The 18371-nt window shown below is 47.7% G+C and overlaps 1 protein-coding gene across 1 annotated transcript in view; it reads right to left on the reverse strand.

Annotated features, from left to right (window-relative positions):
* Window positions 1–18371, reverse strand: part of LRIG2 (leucine rich repeats and immunoglobulin like domains 2) — a 384256-nt gene that overhangs the window by 134606 nt on the left and 231279 nt on the right. The window contains exon 14 of the mRNA XM_086923328.1: window positions 14975–15256. Within this exon, the coding sequence (XP_086779454.1) occupies window positions 14975–15256 (282 nt within the window). The remainder of the gene's footprint in view (window positions 1–14974; window positions 15257–18371) is intronic.

An 18371-nucleotide genomic window follows, 5' to 3' on the forward strand; every position in this document is an offset into this window, starting at 1 on the left:
AGAAGAACCAGCTACTTATCTTCAGTTACACTTTCTCATGGATACTCTGACTTCAGATTACTCACTTTAGACTATCCTTCAGGTGAAAGACTGGATCCAGATATTTTAAGTACCAGCGCTCCTAAGAGCTGCTAGGTGGCGCTGTGCGACTCCACACTGAATCCTTGCTGCTCTGTAAACAACGGACCGGAGACACATGCAGGCACCATCACTCCACACAAACAGGGAGGAAGGGCGGGTCGTTAAGGAATCTGCAGCTAGAATTGTCTCTACTAGCTACACCGTTACCGAAGGTAAGTAACTTGTACATCTGATAGAGACTACTAGCCGCAGATTCCTTAACATAGAATAGATACCCTAGCCATGCCCAAAAGGGAGGAGGGCCTGAGAGAGAGCCTCCCAGTGGGAAAAAACACAGAACCCCAGCAGGGGATGTGCAATGGGGACAAGAAGGCGAGCCAGCCCCCACCAAGCAGAAGGAAGCAAGGACGAATCGAGGGGGGGTCAGGACACCCCCCAGTCCATCCAAGGAACCAAGGACCTCCACCAGAAAACCCCGAGATACAGACAACAGCAGAGGAGTACCGAGGAAGAAAAGAGTCACCCAAAATTCTAAGGATAAGAGGTAGAAATAGGGCTAGGTCCCCCACAGGAGAACACACAAGTGAAGGGGACAGCCGAATGGCCCCTGCCTCGAGTCAGCGGGCAAGGCAGGAACGGTGCCACAGTCAAGAAAGGCAGGCAAGAGAAGAAAGAAATAGTCCTGCAGGGCACCAGCAAAACAAAGGCAAGGGCACAAGGGCCTACGCCAGGACCCCCATCTGTGGACCAGATAGCAGGCGTGCACCGCCGGCAGGAGGTCAGAACCACGAAGCCGAGCACCCAAATGAAGCCGACCGCAAGACGAAGGCAAAGGCCAGGGAAATCCAGCACAATCCCAATAGGGAGGCGTTCCAAACAACCCCGACCCACAAAAAGAAGTGGGACAAGCCAGAAGAGAGGAGGAGAATTACGTAGGACGGACAAGGCTGCCCACCAGAACACAGGAAAAGACCAGAAAATCTAACCCCCCCTGGAAAACCAGTCAGAGGACCAGGCCAAAACTCCAGATAAAAAAGTGTGGGGGGGGGGTCGGGGGATCAGAAACACCACAGCGCAACGCCGCAGCCGGCATGCCAAAGCCGGACCAGCGATTCAGTGAATACTGAAGAGACAAGAAACCACCAGCGGCATACAGGAACGCCGGGAAAGGGTTTGAACCCGCAAGGAGAGTCCATGCCCTCCCAGCGTAGGTCAGAGCTATAAAATAGCTACAAGTACTTCACTTAGGGTAAGATACGTCCCAAAGAAAGGAAAATGCTATTTACCAGTATGCATCTGTTTTTGGCAATGTAGAGTTGCAGAGTTACACACTGTGCATAGATCGTCACCTAGTGTTGGGCCCAGATGTTTGCACTTGTTTTTGTCCAGAAAAGTTCTTTGGAAGTCACGAGATAGGGGACTCCTCCTTTGGACCACATTGCGCATGGGCATCGCCTCCACCCTCAGATTGTTTTTCGCCATTAGGGAAATGATGAAGCTTTGCAAGAAAAGGAAGGATGTCCATGTAAGCTGTTTCTAATTAAGATGATACTGGAACAAATAAAAGTAGCCGGGGAGGCGGGTGGGCGTGTGTAACTCTGCAGCTCTACATGCCAAGAACAGATGGATACTGGTAAGTAGCATTTTTCGTTTGAGGCATATGAGCTGCAGATTACACACTGTGCATAGACTGTATAGCAGTACCCACTCTTAGCGGTGACTACCCGTATCATTTGCAGTAGTTTAAAATAGTGTTTTGAAAACAGCCTGGCCCACATTAGCTTGTTTAGTTTGCACATCTACACAAAAGTGTTTTGTGAATGTATGCGGGGTAGACCATGTCGCTGCTTTGTAGATGTCATCTAAGGGAAGGTTCCCTAAAAATGGCATTGAAGCCCCTATTTTTCTTGTAGAGTGGGATTTAGGAGGAACAGATAAGGAAAATGCTACTTACCAGTATGCATCTGTTCTTGGCATGTAGAGCTGCAGAGTTGTACACTATGCATTAGATCGCCACCTGGTGTTGGGCTCGGATGATTGCAGGTTGTTGTCTTCTTGGAAGAAGTCTTTGTAGTCACGAGATAGGGGACTCCTCCTTTGGACAATACTGCGCATGGGCATCGGCTCCATCCTTAGATTGTTTTTCGCCATGATGGGAAATGATGTAGTTAGTAGAAGTAAGGAAAAAAGGATGTCCATGTGTGTGCATCTAAGTAAGATGAAAAACTGGAACGGATACAAGTCCCAGGGAGGTGGGAGGGCGTGCACAACTCTGCAGCTCTACATACCAGGACGTCTTGCTTCTTTTATGACGTTCATGCAGTCAGGAGGAAGGCTAAGATATCCAAATTCTAGGATTTCAGGAGCCAGATTGCAAGGTTGAGCTGAGCTCTGTCTGTCTGATCTCTCCACAGTTCTGGGTTAAAAGGTGTGCAGATAGGTATAGTTTTTGGTGCAGTACTACAGACAGTTGTAGTAGTGTGGTGTACCACGGCTGTCTGGCCCACGTTGGAGCAACTGGGATGAGGGTTAGAGAATGCTGCTGTAGTTTGCATACTACTAGTGGCATGAGTGAGAGAGGCGGAAAAGTGTACGCAAATCTGCCTGACCAGTTCATCCATATCGCATTGCCTTTAGACAGTGGGTGTGGATATCTGGCAGTGAAGCTTGGGCATTTGGCGTTTTTGTGGGTGGCAAAAAGGTCTATCTGAGGTTGTCCTCACATCTGAAAGAATGGTTAAAGAACTTGCAGATTAAGTTCCCACTTGTGGATCTGTTGTGTCTGACGACTAGATCTGCCATGGTGTTTTGTACTCCTGGAACATGCTGGGCTAAGAGGAATATGTTTTGAGGTATAGCCCACCACCATATGTCCTGTGCTAGCTGAGAGAGTTGCAGGGAGTGTGTTGCGCCCTGTTTCTGTATGTAATACATGGCTGTCATGTCTGTGCGGACTTACACAGCCTTGTTTGATATTTGCTTTTTGAATGCTTTTAATGCTAGGAATATGGCTTGTAACTCCAGGTGGTTGTTATGGAGTAACTTTTGTTGTGGTGTCCACCTGCCTTGCATGGTATGTTGCAGTAGGTGGGCTCCCCAGCCGGAGAGCGATGGGTCCGCTGTCAAGACTATCTGAGGAACTGGCTCTAGGAACAGTCGCTCTTTGGAAAGGTTTTTGGTGTTCCACCACTGCAGAGCGTGTTAAGTCCGACCGTCCACCAACACTAGATCTGCCAATTGACCTTGAGCCTGGTTCCATAGGCGTGCTAAGCACTCTTGGAAAGGGCGCATTTGTAGTCTTGAATGGGGCAATATGAAAATGCAAGAGGCCATCATCCCTAATTTTAGAGCTAACAAAGGTCCTAAGATTTTGGTAGATGTAACGTGTAATAACAAGCACAGACTTAAAATAAGGGCTATATCTTTTACTCCAGTGTCCAGCCGGACAAGGAGGTATTTATTTCAAAGATCTTAGTAAATATATACAGGATTTAGGAAGTGGAGCAAGCCACAGTTAACTTGGCACCAGCCTGTACCAAGTCAGGGGGGAAAAAAGAAAATACAATACATGGGGGGGGGAAAAATAGAATAACAGGCAAACAAGTTGGAGAGAAAACGGTGGCTTATGATACAGTGAAATATTACATAAGCTCAGAACCGACAGTAACCGCAACACATTACAAAATTGAAAAAGGAAGCAGTACTGCACAAACTGTCGATGTTACGTTTCGATCCGTGTCTCCAAAAATTAAATTGGGATCATCTTCAGGACTACAATGAACATTTTGCCTGATTGTATTTTAGACAAGCCGAGGCACTTGTTTAGGGTGCGGTCACGGCGTGGGGGATCCAGGGAGGCATCAATCCATCTGGGGAGCATAGCAGTTATGCGTGGGCGAAAATCCCTATGAGCTGCATGAATACTCGTGCTGGAAGGGAGTGTTGTGGCTGAAACTTTGTGAGAAGAGCTTGCATGCTCGCTATCCTTACTGGAGAGGAATAAGCTAGCGCTGTGGAGGTCTTTATTGTGGCACCAAGGTATTGTTGTACTTTGGACTGCTGCAGATGGGACTTGGTGTGGTTTATTGTGAACCCCAAGTCATGAAGCAGTTGGATAGTGGTATGAGTGTGCTGTACACACTGGTTGTAGGAGCTGGCTTTTATGAGCCAGTCGTCTAGGGATGGGAAGACGTGTGGATGTGTTGTCTTCTTAAGTGTGCTGCCACTACTGCTACGCACTTGGTGAATACTCTTGGTGCTGTTGGGACTCCGAATGAGAGTACTTTGAATTGATAGTGCTGACCGTCTATTACAAATCGGAGATACTTCTTGTGAGCCTTGTGAATGGCAATGTGGAAGTATGCGTCCTTGAGATCTAGAGTAGCAAGGAAGTAGTTTTGTAAAAGAAGAGGAAGGACTTGTTGGAGTGTGACCATGTGAACATGGTCTTACTGTATGGATATGATTAGGGGTTTGAGGTCTAGAATAGGCCTTAGAGAGCCTTCCTTCTTTGGGATGAGAAAGTATAGGAGTTGTTGGTCTTGCCTCTGCCTTTGCTATTGTTACCCCTGTAACTCCCTCTTAGGTAGCCCTTAGTTAAGGTGGATTGGCTAGGGGTCTTATAAGAAGTGGAGGGGCTATCGGAGGAGTAGCCTCTTGTGTTGCCTCTGTAGGATGAGCGGGGAAAGTAACGTCTAGGAGCTTGCGACTGCAAGGCTCCCATAGATTTAGCTGTGTGATCTTTTTTCATCTTCTCTAAAGATACATCGACATGACGGCCAAATAGGTGTTTCTCATCAAATGGCTGGTTGAGGATGGAATTTTGGACTTCAGGTTTGAAACCTGAAATACGGAGCCAGACATGCCTACGGAAAAAGGACGCTGGTGTTAATTGACCTTGAAGCAGTATCTGCGGCATGTAGGGCACAACGGATGGAGGGAGTGGGGATAGCTTTACCTTCCTGTATGAGTTCATTGGTCTATTTTTATATTTATCTGGTAGATGCTGCATTATGGATTCCAGCTCATCATAATGTGTCCCATCATCTTGCTAGTAGTGCTTGAGTATTGGCGATGCACCATATTTCTGATGTGATGTTGGTGCCTGTGACGCCGTTCATTTGCCAGAGGCGTCAATGAGTTTAAACTCCTTATCTGGTGGGGAGGCCTCACATGATGTTTGTGAATTGGCACATTTTCGAAAATTAGAGCCTACAAGGGAGTCTAGCGGTGCGGGGTCTCTAATATAGGCTGATCTGTAGGGGCAGCTTTGTATTTTTTCTCAATGCAGAGGTTGAGGACTCAAACCCTGACAGGATCTTTAAATATCTCTGGTGCATGCTTAATGACCACCTTAAGCATTGGCAGAATGGAAGTGGACCTTTGTGTGGTGTCTAAAGTGTCCAATAAGAAATCTTCCTCCACAATGTCTGTGTCTAGGTCAACCCCATGGTATTGGGCAGCCCTATGGACAAGTAGGTTAAAGCCTATAGTGTCCTCTGGGGGGTGGGGGAAGGCCTGGAGGGATATACATCATCCTGAGGAATGTAAGGGACATCAGGGGTGTTATAATCATCCGATGGGTTAGGTGACTGAGGGGGACTATTGGTCCCTGTTGGGCCATCTGTACCCCCACCTGCATCATCAGAGTCTGTATCTACATCATCATCTGGAATAGGGGATGGTGTAGGAGAAAGATGTGGTGGTGGAGGAGAAGTAGGGGGAGGAGGAGGTGGAGAAGGGACCCTTAATGGGGAGGTTGCAATGCAGGCGCCCCTAGTGGTCTCTTCTTGGAACTAATAACCAGTTGTCCAGTTTTAGGACCCTTTACAAGAGTCTTTTGAGTAGGATCTGGTGTAAAAAGCTCTTCTGTGGAAGGCAGATCCTTCAGTGTCGAAGTTCTCGGTTCCGGAGGCTTTTTCGGCACCGACTCAGTAGCTATTCTAGGGTCTTTTGGCTTAGAACTGTGACCTTTTGCAGTGTCCTTGGCCGGAACGCGTTTTTCGGTTCCCGGGGCTTTTTCGGCTCCGAAGCATGGGAGTCGGGGCCTTTTGGCAGTTTTTTGCTCGGCTCAGAGTGCGGTTGTGGCGTCGATGAGCCGGTGCCAGTCTTCGGCACAGAGTGCTTGGGTGTCGAAGCAGCGGTCGGCGTGGATGAGGAAGATGGCTTCTTTTTCGGTGTCGGTAAAGTATCGGCACCGGGAGTAGGCGAACTCTAGCCCAAGCCGCCTGAAGGCTTAGTAGGCCTTCTTTGCCGAGCCCGAAGGCAGGGCGTGGGAAGCAGTCTCTCGGTGTACACCAGGGCCCGAAGGTGAGGGTGTGACAGAAGCCTTTTTGGAGGGTGTTGAGGAAGGGTCAGGGCAGTTGTGTGTACTTAGGACCCGCTGAGCTTGAGTGATGTCCTCGACGTCCGAGTCATCAGCATCGGAGTAGCTGGCGCTTTCTTCGGCCCGCTGCTGTTCTGGCACGTCGACGCCCTCTTCAAAGATGTCGGGGATCGAAGCAGACGAGTGAGCCATGGTTCTTAAAGCTAGTTGATACCGAATTGTCTTCTTGGAACTGAAGGAGGCACAATCTGAACAGTCTCTGGCCTCGTGTTCCGGTGAGAGGCAAAGGTTGTACACCTCATGGAGATGGGTGTGGGGAAACTTCGACCCACATCGAGGACACTTCTTGAATGGCGTCCTTTCCATGAGCCACAAGATAAGGCCTAGGTAGGCCCCAAGGCCTTCGTCGACGACCGGAATCGAAGACTTTCAAATTATAGAGAACATGTAGAAAGAGGGGAAACGCGTTCGAGACAACACCATCAGAAACGGGTGAGGGATTGTTCGCCGAACGAAAATTCTGTTCCAAACCGAAGCGCAGGAAACACATCCGAGCCCAATGGCGGAAAAAAACAATCTGAGGATGGAGCTGATGCCCATGCGCAATGTGGTCCAAAGGAGGAGTCACCTATCTCGTGACTTCCAAATAACTTTTCAGGACAAAAACAAGTGCAACCATCCGGGCCCAACACTAGGTGGTGATCTATGCACAGTGTGTAATCTGTAGCTCGTATGCCTCGAACATCTGGGAACCACTCTTAGGGAAAAATACTGCATCAGATAACAAGAACACAAAGACCTGCAGTAGAACCACAGACTGCTCATCCATCAGCCAACAAATACACAATAGCCAAAGGGGCTGAACCAACAGAAGAGAGGGGCCAACCTAGGGACCCCGAAGGCACGTCATACCACACAGAACATATAAACGGGCCACTCAAAACACCAGAATTCAGGGAGAACGCCTCCCATAAAGCCCCGGAGGATCAACAAGCCAGCTTACAGGGGGGTGTGGATGAAGCACCGCAACGAGACGCTGAATGGCAGAGTCTGGATGAGTGGTAAACCAAAGAACCCCATCAAAGGTCAGGTCAACCAGACGCTCCCATATATTCTCAGGATAAACACCATCCCGCAACCAAGCATGGTGACGGAGAGCCTCAGAACTGGCCAAAGCACGGCCGAGAGCATCAGCAACAAACAGGGCCGCACGGAGAATAAACCCGGCCAACTCCCGACCATCCAACACATGGTGCTGTAGATCAGCGCGGGCACCGTGGTGGGAGACGTGAGACAGAAGGGACTCCACATAATCCCACAGGCTGGAGGTAGCCCTGGCCAACACACAGTGTATTGTGCCCTCGCAAAGCAGCACTGGAGGAAGCGAAGACGTTACGCCCCCATGAATCCAACTACCGGGCCTCCCGTGACGGAGGAATCAACACCACAGGCAAGGACTGAAAAGCATCCCGCAGAAGAGGGCCCCAAGTAGAAGGGAGGAAGGAAAAGCAGACGGGTCGTGTGGAGCAGGACAGTGGCGATGTAGGAGCGGCTGAGGCTCCAGATCACCCGTGGCAGAGAGCCCCCAAGCCCCCAGAAAAGATTTGAGGAGCGAAGCTTCGAATGGAAGGAACAGCTCCCGTCCACCAGAGCCCTGGTGGAGAACTTCCAACAGATGATCCGTAGGGAATGGGGTGCCGGGGTCATCCATTCTCAAAATGCCAGTGGCCGTGGAAATAACTTGAACAAAGGCAACACTGGCCTCCGTAGGGTGCCGCCGGGGAGAAAGCAATTCCTCCTTGGGCGACAGCTGAAAACTAAGCCGTCCGTCCCAAAGTCCAGCTGGAGGAAGAAGCTGCCAGCCCCTGAATGGTGGGGGATCCACGGACGAGTGGGGAACATGAGGGGTCCCTGGGGAAGCAGAGAAGCTGGCGGAACAACTAACCGCGAGCTGCGGAAGAGAGGGTCCGAAGATTGAAGCTGCAGGGACAGTGAGGAGCCCTCCCTGGAAGACGCCAGTGAAAAAGCAACAATGCTGCATCCAGTCTCCAGAGAAGAAGAGACCAGGAGATGACAAACCTGCGGAGAGGAAGGAACCTCTGGAGACTAGTCGAGGACCCGACGCCGGCATGGCGCCGTGGAGTCCGCCAAAGGCGCCGGCTTGACGTCGATCGGTGCCGGAGTGGACATTGGCGGCGCAGAGTCGAACTCCACCACCACGTATTCCCTGGGAGAATGGGGAGGGGTCGGACCAGGTTCGGCTAAGGAACGGCGTGAAAAGGCACCGGCTCGACCTCACACGAGGCAGCCACCCGCGTAGAGTACCGAGAGGGACTCAGGAAAAAACCCCAGGCACCGGCCTCCACCTGAGGCACTGCCATGGCTGGGGAGTAAAGCGTTCGGTGCCAAAAAGGCACTGGCGAGGCAGCCGGCCGCTCAGAGGACCGAGGGAGACTCTGGGACAAGCCCTGAGTCCAAGCAATCTCCTGCGATGCCACAGGGAGCCCTGCAGGGATTTGCGGCGAGGCAAGGACACCGTGGGTCGGAGAGGGGAACCCCGCAGGACCACCCTCCTTCAACTTGAAGCTGTACCCGTCGGCGTCAAAGCCGCTGGCGACTCCAGGGAAGGCCCCGCGCGAGGCAAGGCATCCGCGGACATCTCAGTAGGTGGAGGAGGGGCCAAAGAAGCCTGCAGAGCTGCTGCGTTGGATGTCATTTAGGCCCTAGTCGCCCCGACGCCCGGCGACAGGTAAGGGCGCACGTCCCGAGGGGAGCTGCAGCACCTACCACCTGGCAAGCGACGTCCTTGGGGCCGTGGGAAAGGGCGATGCCGCAGTCGGAACCGGCGGCTCCTGGCATCCGAGGTAGGGGACGGACGCTGGGACGACACCGACTTGGACAAGCGGGCCGACAGCAATTTCATCTGGCGCTCCCGCCGGGATTTCGGTATTAGGCGCTGACAAGCATTGCAGTCCGTCGAGTCATTGTGCTAGCCCAAACACTAAATACAAATAGGGTGAGGGTCCGTCGCCGACATCTGACGTGCACAAGAGGTACACGTCTTGAAGCCCAAAGGCATTCGCACACTGTTCCTCAACGCCAAGCGTGAAAAGAAGGCCTGAAAACAGGCCAGGACACAATCAGGATCCCCGTTGCATGCAGAAAAGAAAACTCCGACTGTTTTTTAAGAGTTTTCTAGCACCATAATGGCGTTACTGAATCCTGAATGTTTGGTTTCGAACATCTTAGAATAATAAACCTTCACTGATCCCAGTGTCAGATTTATTATTCCCTGCCCTTAGGGGTCCCTTCTAGAGGGGACCCTTAACCAAACCAGCTTCTGGTGGTTTTCCGACTGATGATTACCAGCCTGCCACCACAAGACAAGTTTCTGGACCCCTGGAGTGGGAGCCTCCGCTCCCTGGGCCCAGAAACAAAGACTTTCCTGGGCAGAGGTGTCCACGCCTTCACCAGGTCAGGAAGAGCCATATGTGGCAGGGAAGCTCCAAAGTCCTTGCCGCCTCTTCTAAGTGACTACCCAGTCTCTCTTGCTATCAGGAGCAGGCCGCCTACCTGTACCCCTTTGAAATTGGCACACAAACAGAAGTAAATGATGATTTACTGAAAAAGTATTGTGTAATGATTAATTTGTGTTTGCTAGAAATATTGCATAAAGCCGACAAACAGCCCTCTATAATGCAGTATAGTGAGAAAAAAATTTGCACAGCAGTGGGCCCGGTTTTACTCGAGATACTTTGTCTGGAGTGACCCATTAGCATATTATGATCCTAGGGACTGGCAGCCCTTTGACACCGTGCAGCATGCATTAGATTGAAATAATTTCTTCCATTATGTGTTTGCCCCACATTGAATAATTTTGATCCTAAGGTGTGCTAGTGACCAATCCTCATCCTTACTTATCCCTCTGCGCCATGTACCCTACCACTGCATGTAATATTTCTAAGTCACCCCTACAGCAGGCCTTATAGCCCTAAAGCAGGGTGCATTATATTATGTGTGAGGACATATCTGCCTGAGCAGATATGCCTCTGTGCTGGTCAGTACCATTACTGCCAGTGCAAGTGAACAGGTAAGCCATTTTAAAATATGCTGGACACTGGAGAAAATGAGTTCCCTAGCTACATGAAGGCTTCACTGAAAATAGGAATGCTTGGTATCAAATATCTAATATTAATAAACCCACATAGATTCCAGTGGTGGATTTATTATTAAATGCCCCCAGAGGGGACTTTATAGGTGCCCCCTGAAAACCTACCAGCCCCTGGTGTGTTGACTGAATGGATTCTGGCAGCCCGCCACCAGAGAAGGGTGTCTGACCCCCAAGGGAGAGAGCCTTTGCTATTAGGTTAGAAACAAAGTCCCCCTCCTCAGAAGGCCCTGCTAATTAGCATTCCAAGAGAGGGGAGCTTCAAAGCTGTTACCACCTTTGAAATGAGGCTGGCTTACCTCACAGGAAAGGAAGCAGCCTCCCTTTGTCTAGAGCCCTTTGGCACCTAAACAGGCAGAAAAATTAGTTAGTCCGGTAGGCATGCTCTCCCCCAGGCTAGTGTCACCCTTAGGTAGCTGATCTGAGGCAGACACGACTTTCCTGAGTCAGCAATCTTTGTGTTGGCAAACTTGGGAATTCTGGGACAGGGTTATGCACACGTCCTTCAGGAAGTATTCATATAGGGGGTATAGTGACCCCCAGGGTCAGTAGTCCATTAGCTACTACCCTAAAACCCCTAAATACAGTATTTAGGGGAGACCCTGGCACCAGAAAAGCAGATCCTGATGACCTGAAAGAAGACGACGAATGTGAAGAGTCGCAAAGAGCAAGAACAGAAGACCTAACAACTGACTTGGTGCCAGCCCTGTCGGCCTACATGCTGACTTCGACAATTGCATCCAATTGCAGAGTCCTCAAAGCCAGGGAAACCTGCCAGCACTTCACCCGGTAACCAAGAACTCAATGTGAAGCAGCAGACCTCCTTCCCTGCATCCAGGAGACAACCTAACATACCAGAGAAGACCGCAAAAACTTGATGCCTAAGAATACCACTGCACCTGTCGCTCCAAGACCAAATTGAAGTGGGCCAATGGTGCCAGCATGGTGCCTCAGCCCTCCAGAGACAGAGTCCACCATGGTGTCACCTCTTTTGGACTCCCTTACGTCGCCTGCAGCCTCCGCACACCGGCCCCCTTTACCGTGACTGCACCTGGTAGAGAAAACCCGATGCCTAAAGACACCTCTGCACCAGTCACTCCCGACTGTGGAGATGAGGACCAAAGATGTCCTACGTCCCCAAGCATCATGAGGCCTGCGCACCCCTGGTGGCTCAGTCCGACTGCCCCCTCACCCCCCACCCTCAGTGAAAGCCTGCAGCCTCGTTACGCGATGACCGATCTCAATAGACTTGCATTAGGCACCCAACGCTGTTTTGCAACCCTGAACTCAGCCGCCATAGGCCGCTGGTAAGTGTTCTGCTGGTGCTGCCTTGGTACTGGTGCTATCACTCACCTTAACTTCTGGAGATTGGTCCTGTAGGTCACTGTACTGTACCTGAATGCAGTACTTGTCCTACCTCTCATAGGATAACATTGCAGCCTCTAACAATTGTCGATTTTTTGATACAAAAGAATTTCTATTTCAAAACGTACTCACCTGATCTAATTTGTTCTGGTGCTTAAATATATATAAAGATATGAGTGATTTTTATAAATTGGTTTGAATCGCCATCTTGAGTTGTGTACATCATTTATTGACAATTATGTCTATTTGTAGATGTCCAACACTCCTCTCTCATAAGCATAAGGATGCTCGGCAACACAGTCTCCTGGAAAAAGCACCTTGGTATTGCACGACCAAGCCCCTGTCCACTCTAAGGTGCCCCTGTCCACTCTAAGGTGCCCCTGTCCACTCTAAGGGTACCCCTGAACTCTTTGCACAATACACCACATTTTGGAAGAGCCAGCCTTCCACACTGGCCATGTCCCAGACTGGTGCACAGACATTGCCAGACTGGCGGAAAGGGGTCAATCCATTTGGATTCTCTATCCACAGACGTGGAGAGGAATGAATTAGAACTTACTTTACTGGCTAAGGCCTATACAATATAGCTCTGGGGCGACTGGTGCCAGTCTATGTTAACTGTTCACGGGTGGGCAAGTATATGGTTTTGATCAGGTAGCCATTGGAGCAGCTGTAAAAGATCACTTTAAAGAAGCAAGGGATCATATGCTCCTGCCCCACGCTGAAGGATTTCAATAAAACATTTGTTTTAGTCTCAATGGAGAGCAGCTTCAACTCTAGCACTTCGGCTGCCCTCCAAGCCAGCACTGAGGATGAGGATGATCCTGGATTGGAGGTCCACTGGGCAAGTCAAGACCAGTCTCTGAACCATTGTCCAGCACACTGGCATTTTGTACAACACAGTATAAGATATCATCAATATAATGGGGGTGGGAGAGCAAGCCATCCCCCTCACCATCAACATGGGGTGCACCCTGCTCTATAAAGCTTATAATGATAGATGCAACATGGTAGAGGCACAGGTAAGTTGGAGTCAGGCTGAATGAGGACCATTTGCACTTTTGTAACTTTGTACCTACACATTGCTCTGGCTCAACCCGATATCAGTTCGGAGTCAGACTAGGGTGTCCGCACTGAGGTGTGGGGGGCTCAGGACTCAGCATGGATTCTGATGCAAGGGTGGAAGTCTGTAACAGAGTTGGTTGGGACCAGGTAGTGAGACCCAAGCAAACAGACTGTGCCAGGGAGGGACCCATAGGTGCTAACCCAACGGAGGACCCTGCAGTTCTGCTGGGCCCGAAAGAGAGCCAGAGAGAGCCGGGCGTGAAGATAAAATGGCTTCTTTAAAGACCTTGATCTGCTGCTGGGTAGACAACAGCCTGGGAAACTCTGGACATATTGGGCCCAGTTCAGGAATTGGCTCAGTAACCTCAACAGAAGACTTACATCTTGAAGCCGTCGCTGCGTCACCTTGGAGTTGGAATGGTGGGATGGGGTTATGCCCCACTTCTATTTTAAAAGCTTATATTTGGAATGCAGCCTGGACTTACCAGAAGACTGAGCAGGAACTAGACTAGCAGTAGGAATGACCCTGTGACTGAGGCAGAGGTTAGGCCCATGACGGAGTGGGAGCGAGCCCTAAGAGACAACAACTTCTTGTGTTCTGCAACTTACAGATTCACCCTCTCACCCAGTGTTAAAATGCCTTCAGGTGCCTGAGGGCACACTTACCACACCACTTGGAGTCATGTCCCGAGACCAAACACACCTCTCATGCGGAGCGTGTATGTATATGTTTCCTGCATTCGCTGCACAGCTTGAATCCTGTTGTTTTTGGTGCAGACATCGTTCCATAGCATATTGTGAAAAAGCTGGTAGTCATCGTAAGACCTGAAAAATTAAGGATCTTCAACGGAAGGCGCACAATGAAAGGAACTGATGTAACAGTGTAGTGGTGGCGCTTTTAAGCAGCTCTACTCTGTCACTTCGGGTTGGTATGGATCCAGTGCGGAGCCACATGACACCATATAATATCACAAGGAGCACTGCTTCTTAAAATCTTTGGACCCTGTCTGGCGCTTGGGGGGAATATTCTACGGTGTAGAATCTGCAATTAAAAGTACCTAATCAGAAATGAAATTTCCCAGTAAAGAACCTCTGAAGAACCACAACCACAGACCAAAGTCTGTAAGAATCGCTAAGCAAACAAGTGAGCACTGCCAATAATGGATAGGAACCATATAAATGTAACTGCAGGCCCAGTAGTATAATTTAATATCACATTAGTAGCATGAAACAAAGCGAGATGCCGTGACCTCACACTGTGCTTTTAAAAGACAGAAGCAACTCTTTTCCTGAGCTGTTTTCAACCAGAAACGCATTTACTTGTTAAATTATGTTATCTTTAATAAAAAAGTTCTTGCTTTTGACAAAGTGTACCAAGGTCCTGTACAACAGCATTCATGCTCATGAAGATCAACTAAGATCCCATAATGGAGAAAATGTTTACCAACCATTCTCCTACTATTTATGCAGCATGTGCTTTTAGTAGCAAAGATACGGTGCTTATGGGCTTGTACCACTAAGTGGCAATTGACCTCAAGGGCTACAAAGCAGAATAACATCCCATAAACAAATCATTCTGTCCATTGTGTTATGCATGTGTGGATAAGTATCCCATTATTTTTGGAAAATTGCAAAAGGCATTCTGCATTACGAAATAATGAATGAGCTCTGGCTGTTGATATGCTTTTTCTCTGCAGAATATGTAGAACTATAGAAAGGTTATGCATAACAAGAAATCTACACTTGTGCATTCTACCTTATTCTCAGTTGTTGATGCTATCTCAGACTCGGAAGAGTTGAGAAAGAGGTACAATGATAACTTAGGTGGCAAGTATAGAAATAAAAACATTCAATTTGCACAGAGACAAGGAGACAAGCTGCACAAACTACAGAAAATAAAAAGTAGGTTGAATAGTTAAAAAAACAAAAAAAATAGATGCAACTTTAACAAACAAAACATTGTCACTTACCTAACACAGTTAAGGTGACATTCACAGAGATGCTTCCTGCAATGTTTTGTGCCATGCAGCTGTAGAGTCCCATATCTTCTATTTTAACATCTGCAATAAATAAGACCTCGTCTTCTGGCATGACATGCATACGCCTTTCTCTAGCTGCAGGAAAATCAGTGCCACCATCTTTTTGCCATGCAATTTGGGGTGGAGGGTGCCCTTCGGCAGCACACTCAAGGCGAGCCATGGCGCCAGTTCGTATAGTCAAATCCATGGGTGTTTTCAAGAAAGTGGGCAACTCTAAATTACAAGGCAAAAGATCAATGTGAGCATACACATTTGCTATAATTAACAGAAACAATCAAACAGCATTCTTAGAAAATGACTTGGGCTTTTATGCTGGTACTATGGCATTACCTAAAAACATTAACTTAGGTTTCAAATTCATTTTCTGATTTACCCATCGGTGCCATTACACAGAAATGTACGATTTCAAAGGTATTTCTATTTTCAGAATGGATTCATTTGACGGGTTTTGCTTTTCATGCTTTATTAAAACGTATTTGTGGTAGGAAAACCCCTTGATTACCCCATTTCATGCCTTAACAGACCTAAAATTTCCCCATAATGATGTAAATATGCATCTAAAGTGTGGGTTAATGAGAGCAACTTTTCTACACACAGCACCTGACTACATACAACCACCATTCCCCCTCCTTCAGGGATCAAACACATTCAGGAGTTGTGTGGCCTGGTTGATTTCAATTAATTTAAGGAAAACAAAGGTCCTAAGCTAAGCAAAATCACACATTAATACTATATAGACCACAATAGGCTGCTAAATATGCTTTCCCTGTCCAGCCGGACAGGGAATTTATTAATCAGATCAAGTGTTAAAAGTTTAGATACATTTGGCAACAAACATTTTATTGCAGTGAGGCACAGTCCTTTACCATACTGAAAAAGTAAGCGCAAATAGAAAGAAAGGTAGTAGAAAGGAAAGGTACTTCAGGCAAAGAAAGTGAGCGATCTGGGCACTGTTTGGAATCAATGTTATCAGTGTTTTCAAGAGTAGCACATACAAACAGTAATGTACAATGGTTAAACGTATGTCTACTTGAAGGAGTCGATGTTTCGATCCCGTGCTCTATTGCCACTGTATTGTTGGTGGGTTCGTTAGTTTTTAAATAACGTGACTCCTAAACATTGAAAACGGACAAATGTCCACTTAATCACAATTTCTCTTCATGTATTTACGAGCAGCAAAAGTAAGTACCATTATTTCAATTTTCAGTCAGGTTCAGTCCTTTGAACAAACGTGTTCACCAATACATGTTCCCCTTCATTGCAAAGTCTATTCATTATTTTTTTGTAGTCATAATACCACAGTACCCATAATGCTCTAAAACTGCCAATTTTTTTCCATTGTATTATTCAATGCTTGTTATTGGCAAAACTTCCTTTGATGCACTGTGCACCGAATGCAATCACTGCCTTTAGCCGGAAAGTTCCATAAGACGGGTACAGTGTAACAGGGGCAGTCCTGCTACCACCAAAATATATTACAGTTTATAACTTGCCTTTCAAGCTGGTATCCTATATATATATTTTTTATAGCAACCGACATGTCCAATGAGTCCCTCCTCTGCAGCGTGTTATTTATTGCTGGGAGGGTCTCTCAATATGTTTTTTACATCTAGCGCCCATTTGGGCGACAATCTGGCTTAGAAATTATAACTGATGCAGCACCTCCTTACGGATGTTTGAATTGTGGGCATTAGAATGATTATTTGTATAGTACAAATTTAAAAATGTGCAAAAATTGCATAAGGTGGGTGTGTGTATATACATTGCGTGTTCAATTATAAAGTAACTGTTGATAATACAAATGAAAACAAGTTACTTACCTGTAACTTCGGTTCCCCAGTATTGGTAACTTTCATAGATTCCCATGCTTTACATCATTCCCCGTCGTTGGCCTGGGGGCCTCGGTAATTAAAAAAATACCATAGCAGTATGTACAAAAGAGAAAGTAAGGCCTAGGCCTCATCTCATTTTGTAGCCTATCAACCTCTTTTTGTAAAAGAGACCAACATTTAGCGACAGCCATATAGGGTCTATTGGCACAATGGCCATAAGGCCACGGTTGCCCCTATTTCCTTGTTGAGTGAGCTCTTTGCTGGGAGTTTAATGTTTTACCCACTGAGGAATAGAATGTCTGAATTGCCTCTACAATCATGCTCAACACAGCTTTTTTGGTCACCCGGCGCTCAACCTTACATTTGTCTTTTTGTTGAAAAAGATACTATGGGAAACAGGCACTTTGGAAAGCTTCAAAACTGTGGAGGATAAAACGCCACAAAAGGGATTTCGGGCTAAGGTGGCAAGACAAAGGATACAGTGGAATGGAAAGAATTGCACATTACCTCAGGCCAAGCTGGTCTGTTGCATATAGTTCATAAGCTAATAAGGTGCTTCAAAGCACAAAAAAAAAACAGAAGAGGAAGGACAAAGTCAGATAAGAGAATGTCCGACACCAATCAAAGCAAAAGCCTAAAGAGGCTATCTGGAGAATTCATCAGATGGATGAGGCAATGTATTGGAAACCCTTGAAAAGTTAAGGACAGGTGACTATCTGCAGCAAAACTAAGATTAGAGTTTAAATCCCGGCTTCCCTGGCACCAGTGTTTGATCGTAGGCAAATGAATTCAAATGTGATTGCGGCAGGTTCTTTAACCGCATCGCTGCTGCAGTGATTTTTGCGCTACGCAGCTTTTTTCGAAAAGCCGCGTTAGATGACGAGCTCAGCTCGTCATCCACACACGCCCCCCGTGGCTGATGACGAGCTGAGCTCGTCATCAGCATCGAAGGGGTTGACTAAATTTGGGGCACTCACTTTACTGTCTTTCTAACATTATGGTTGTATACATATGCTGTATTGGTTTACCATTGTTTATGTGTGCGCTGTATTCCAAGTTCTGAGCACAGAAGCTACAGGAGGGGTGCAGTGGGGTAGGGGTCTTGGTTCGCAGGTGAAGCCATCTGAGAGGCTCAGAGAAGTTCTGAAGCTGCAGAGGGGCTCGTAAGAGAAGGAGTAGTTTCTTTTCTGTAACTCCAGTTCTGTAGTGGGGTATCTCTGTTATAGTCATAATCTAGTGAATAGTCCCGCCCATGTGCAAGGACCCCGGAGCAATCAAAAATAATCTCTAAAGTGTCGAAAAAATGCAGAACTGCACAGACACTTGAGAGAATTTAAAGACATATAATGCAGCCTATAAAAAGGCTACACTGTCCAGTACTTCAGCTAGAAATTCCATCAAAAATCCACAAAACAGCAAAGTCTGTCCTGATTTTCCCTGTCTTCAGTACAAAACCCCTCTGGAAGATAGAGAGGAAGGCATGGACAGACAAGCCC

Source organism: Lissotriton vulgaris, chromosome 5 (assembly GCF_964263255.1).
Source record: "Lissotriton vulgaris chromosome 5, aLisVul1.2, whole genome shotgun sequence".
NCBI classification, from domain to species: domain Eukaryota; kingdom Metazoa; phylum Chordata; class Amphibia; order Caudata; family Salamandridae; genus Lissotriton; species Lissotriton vulgaris.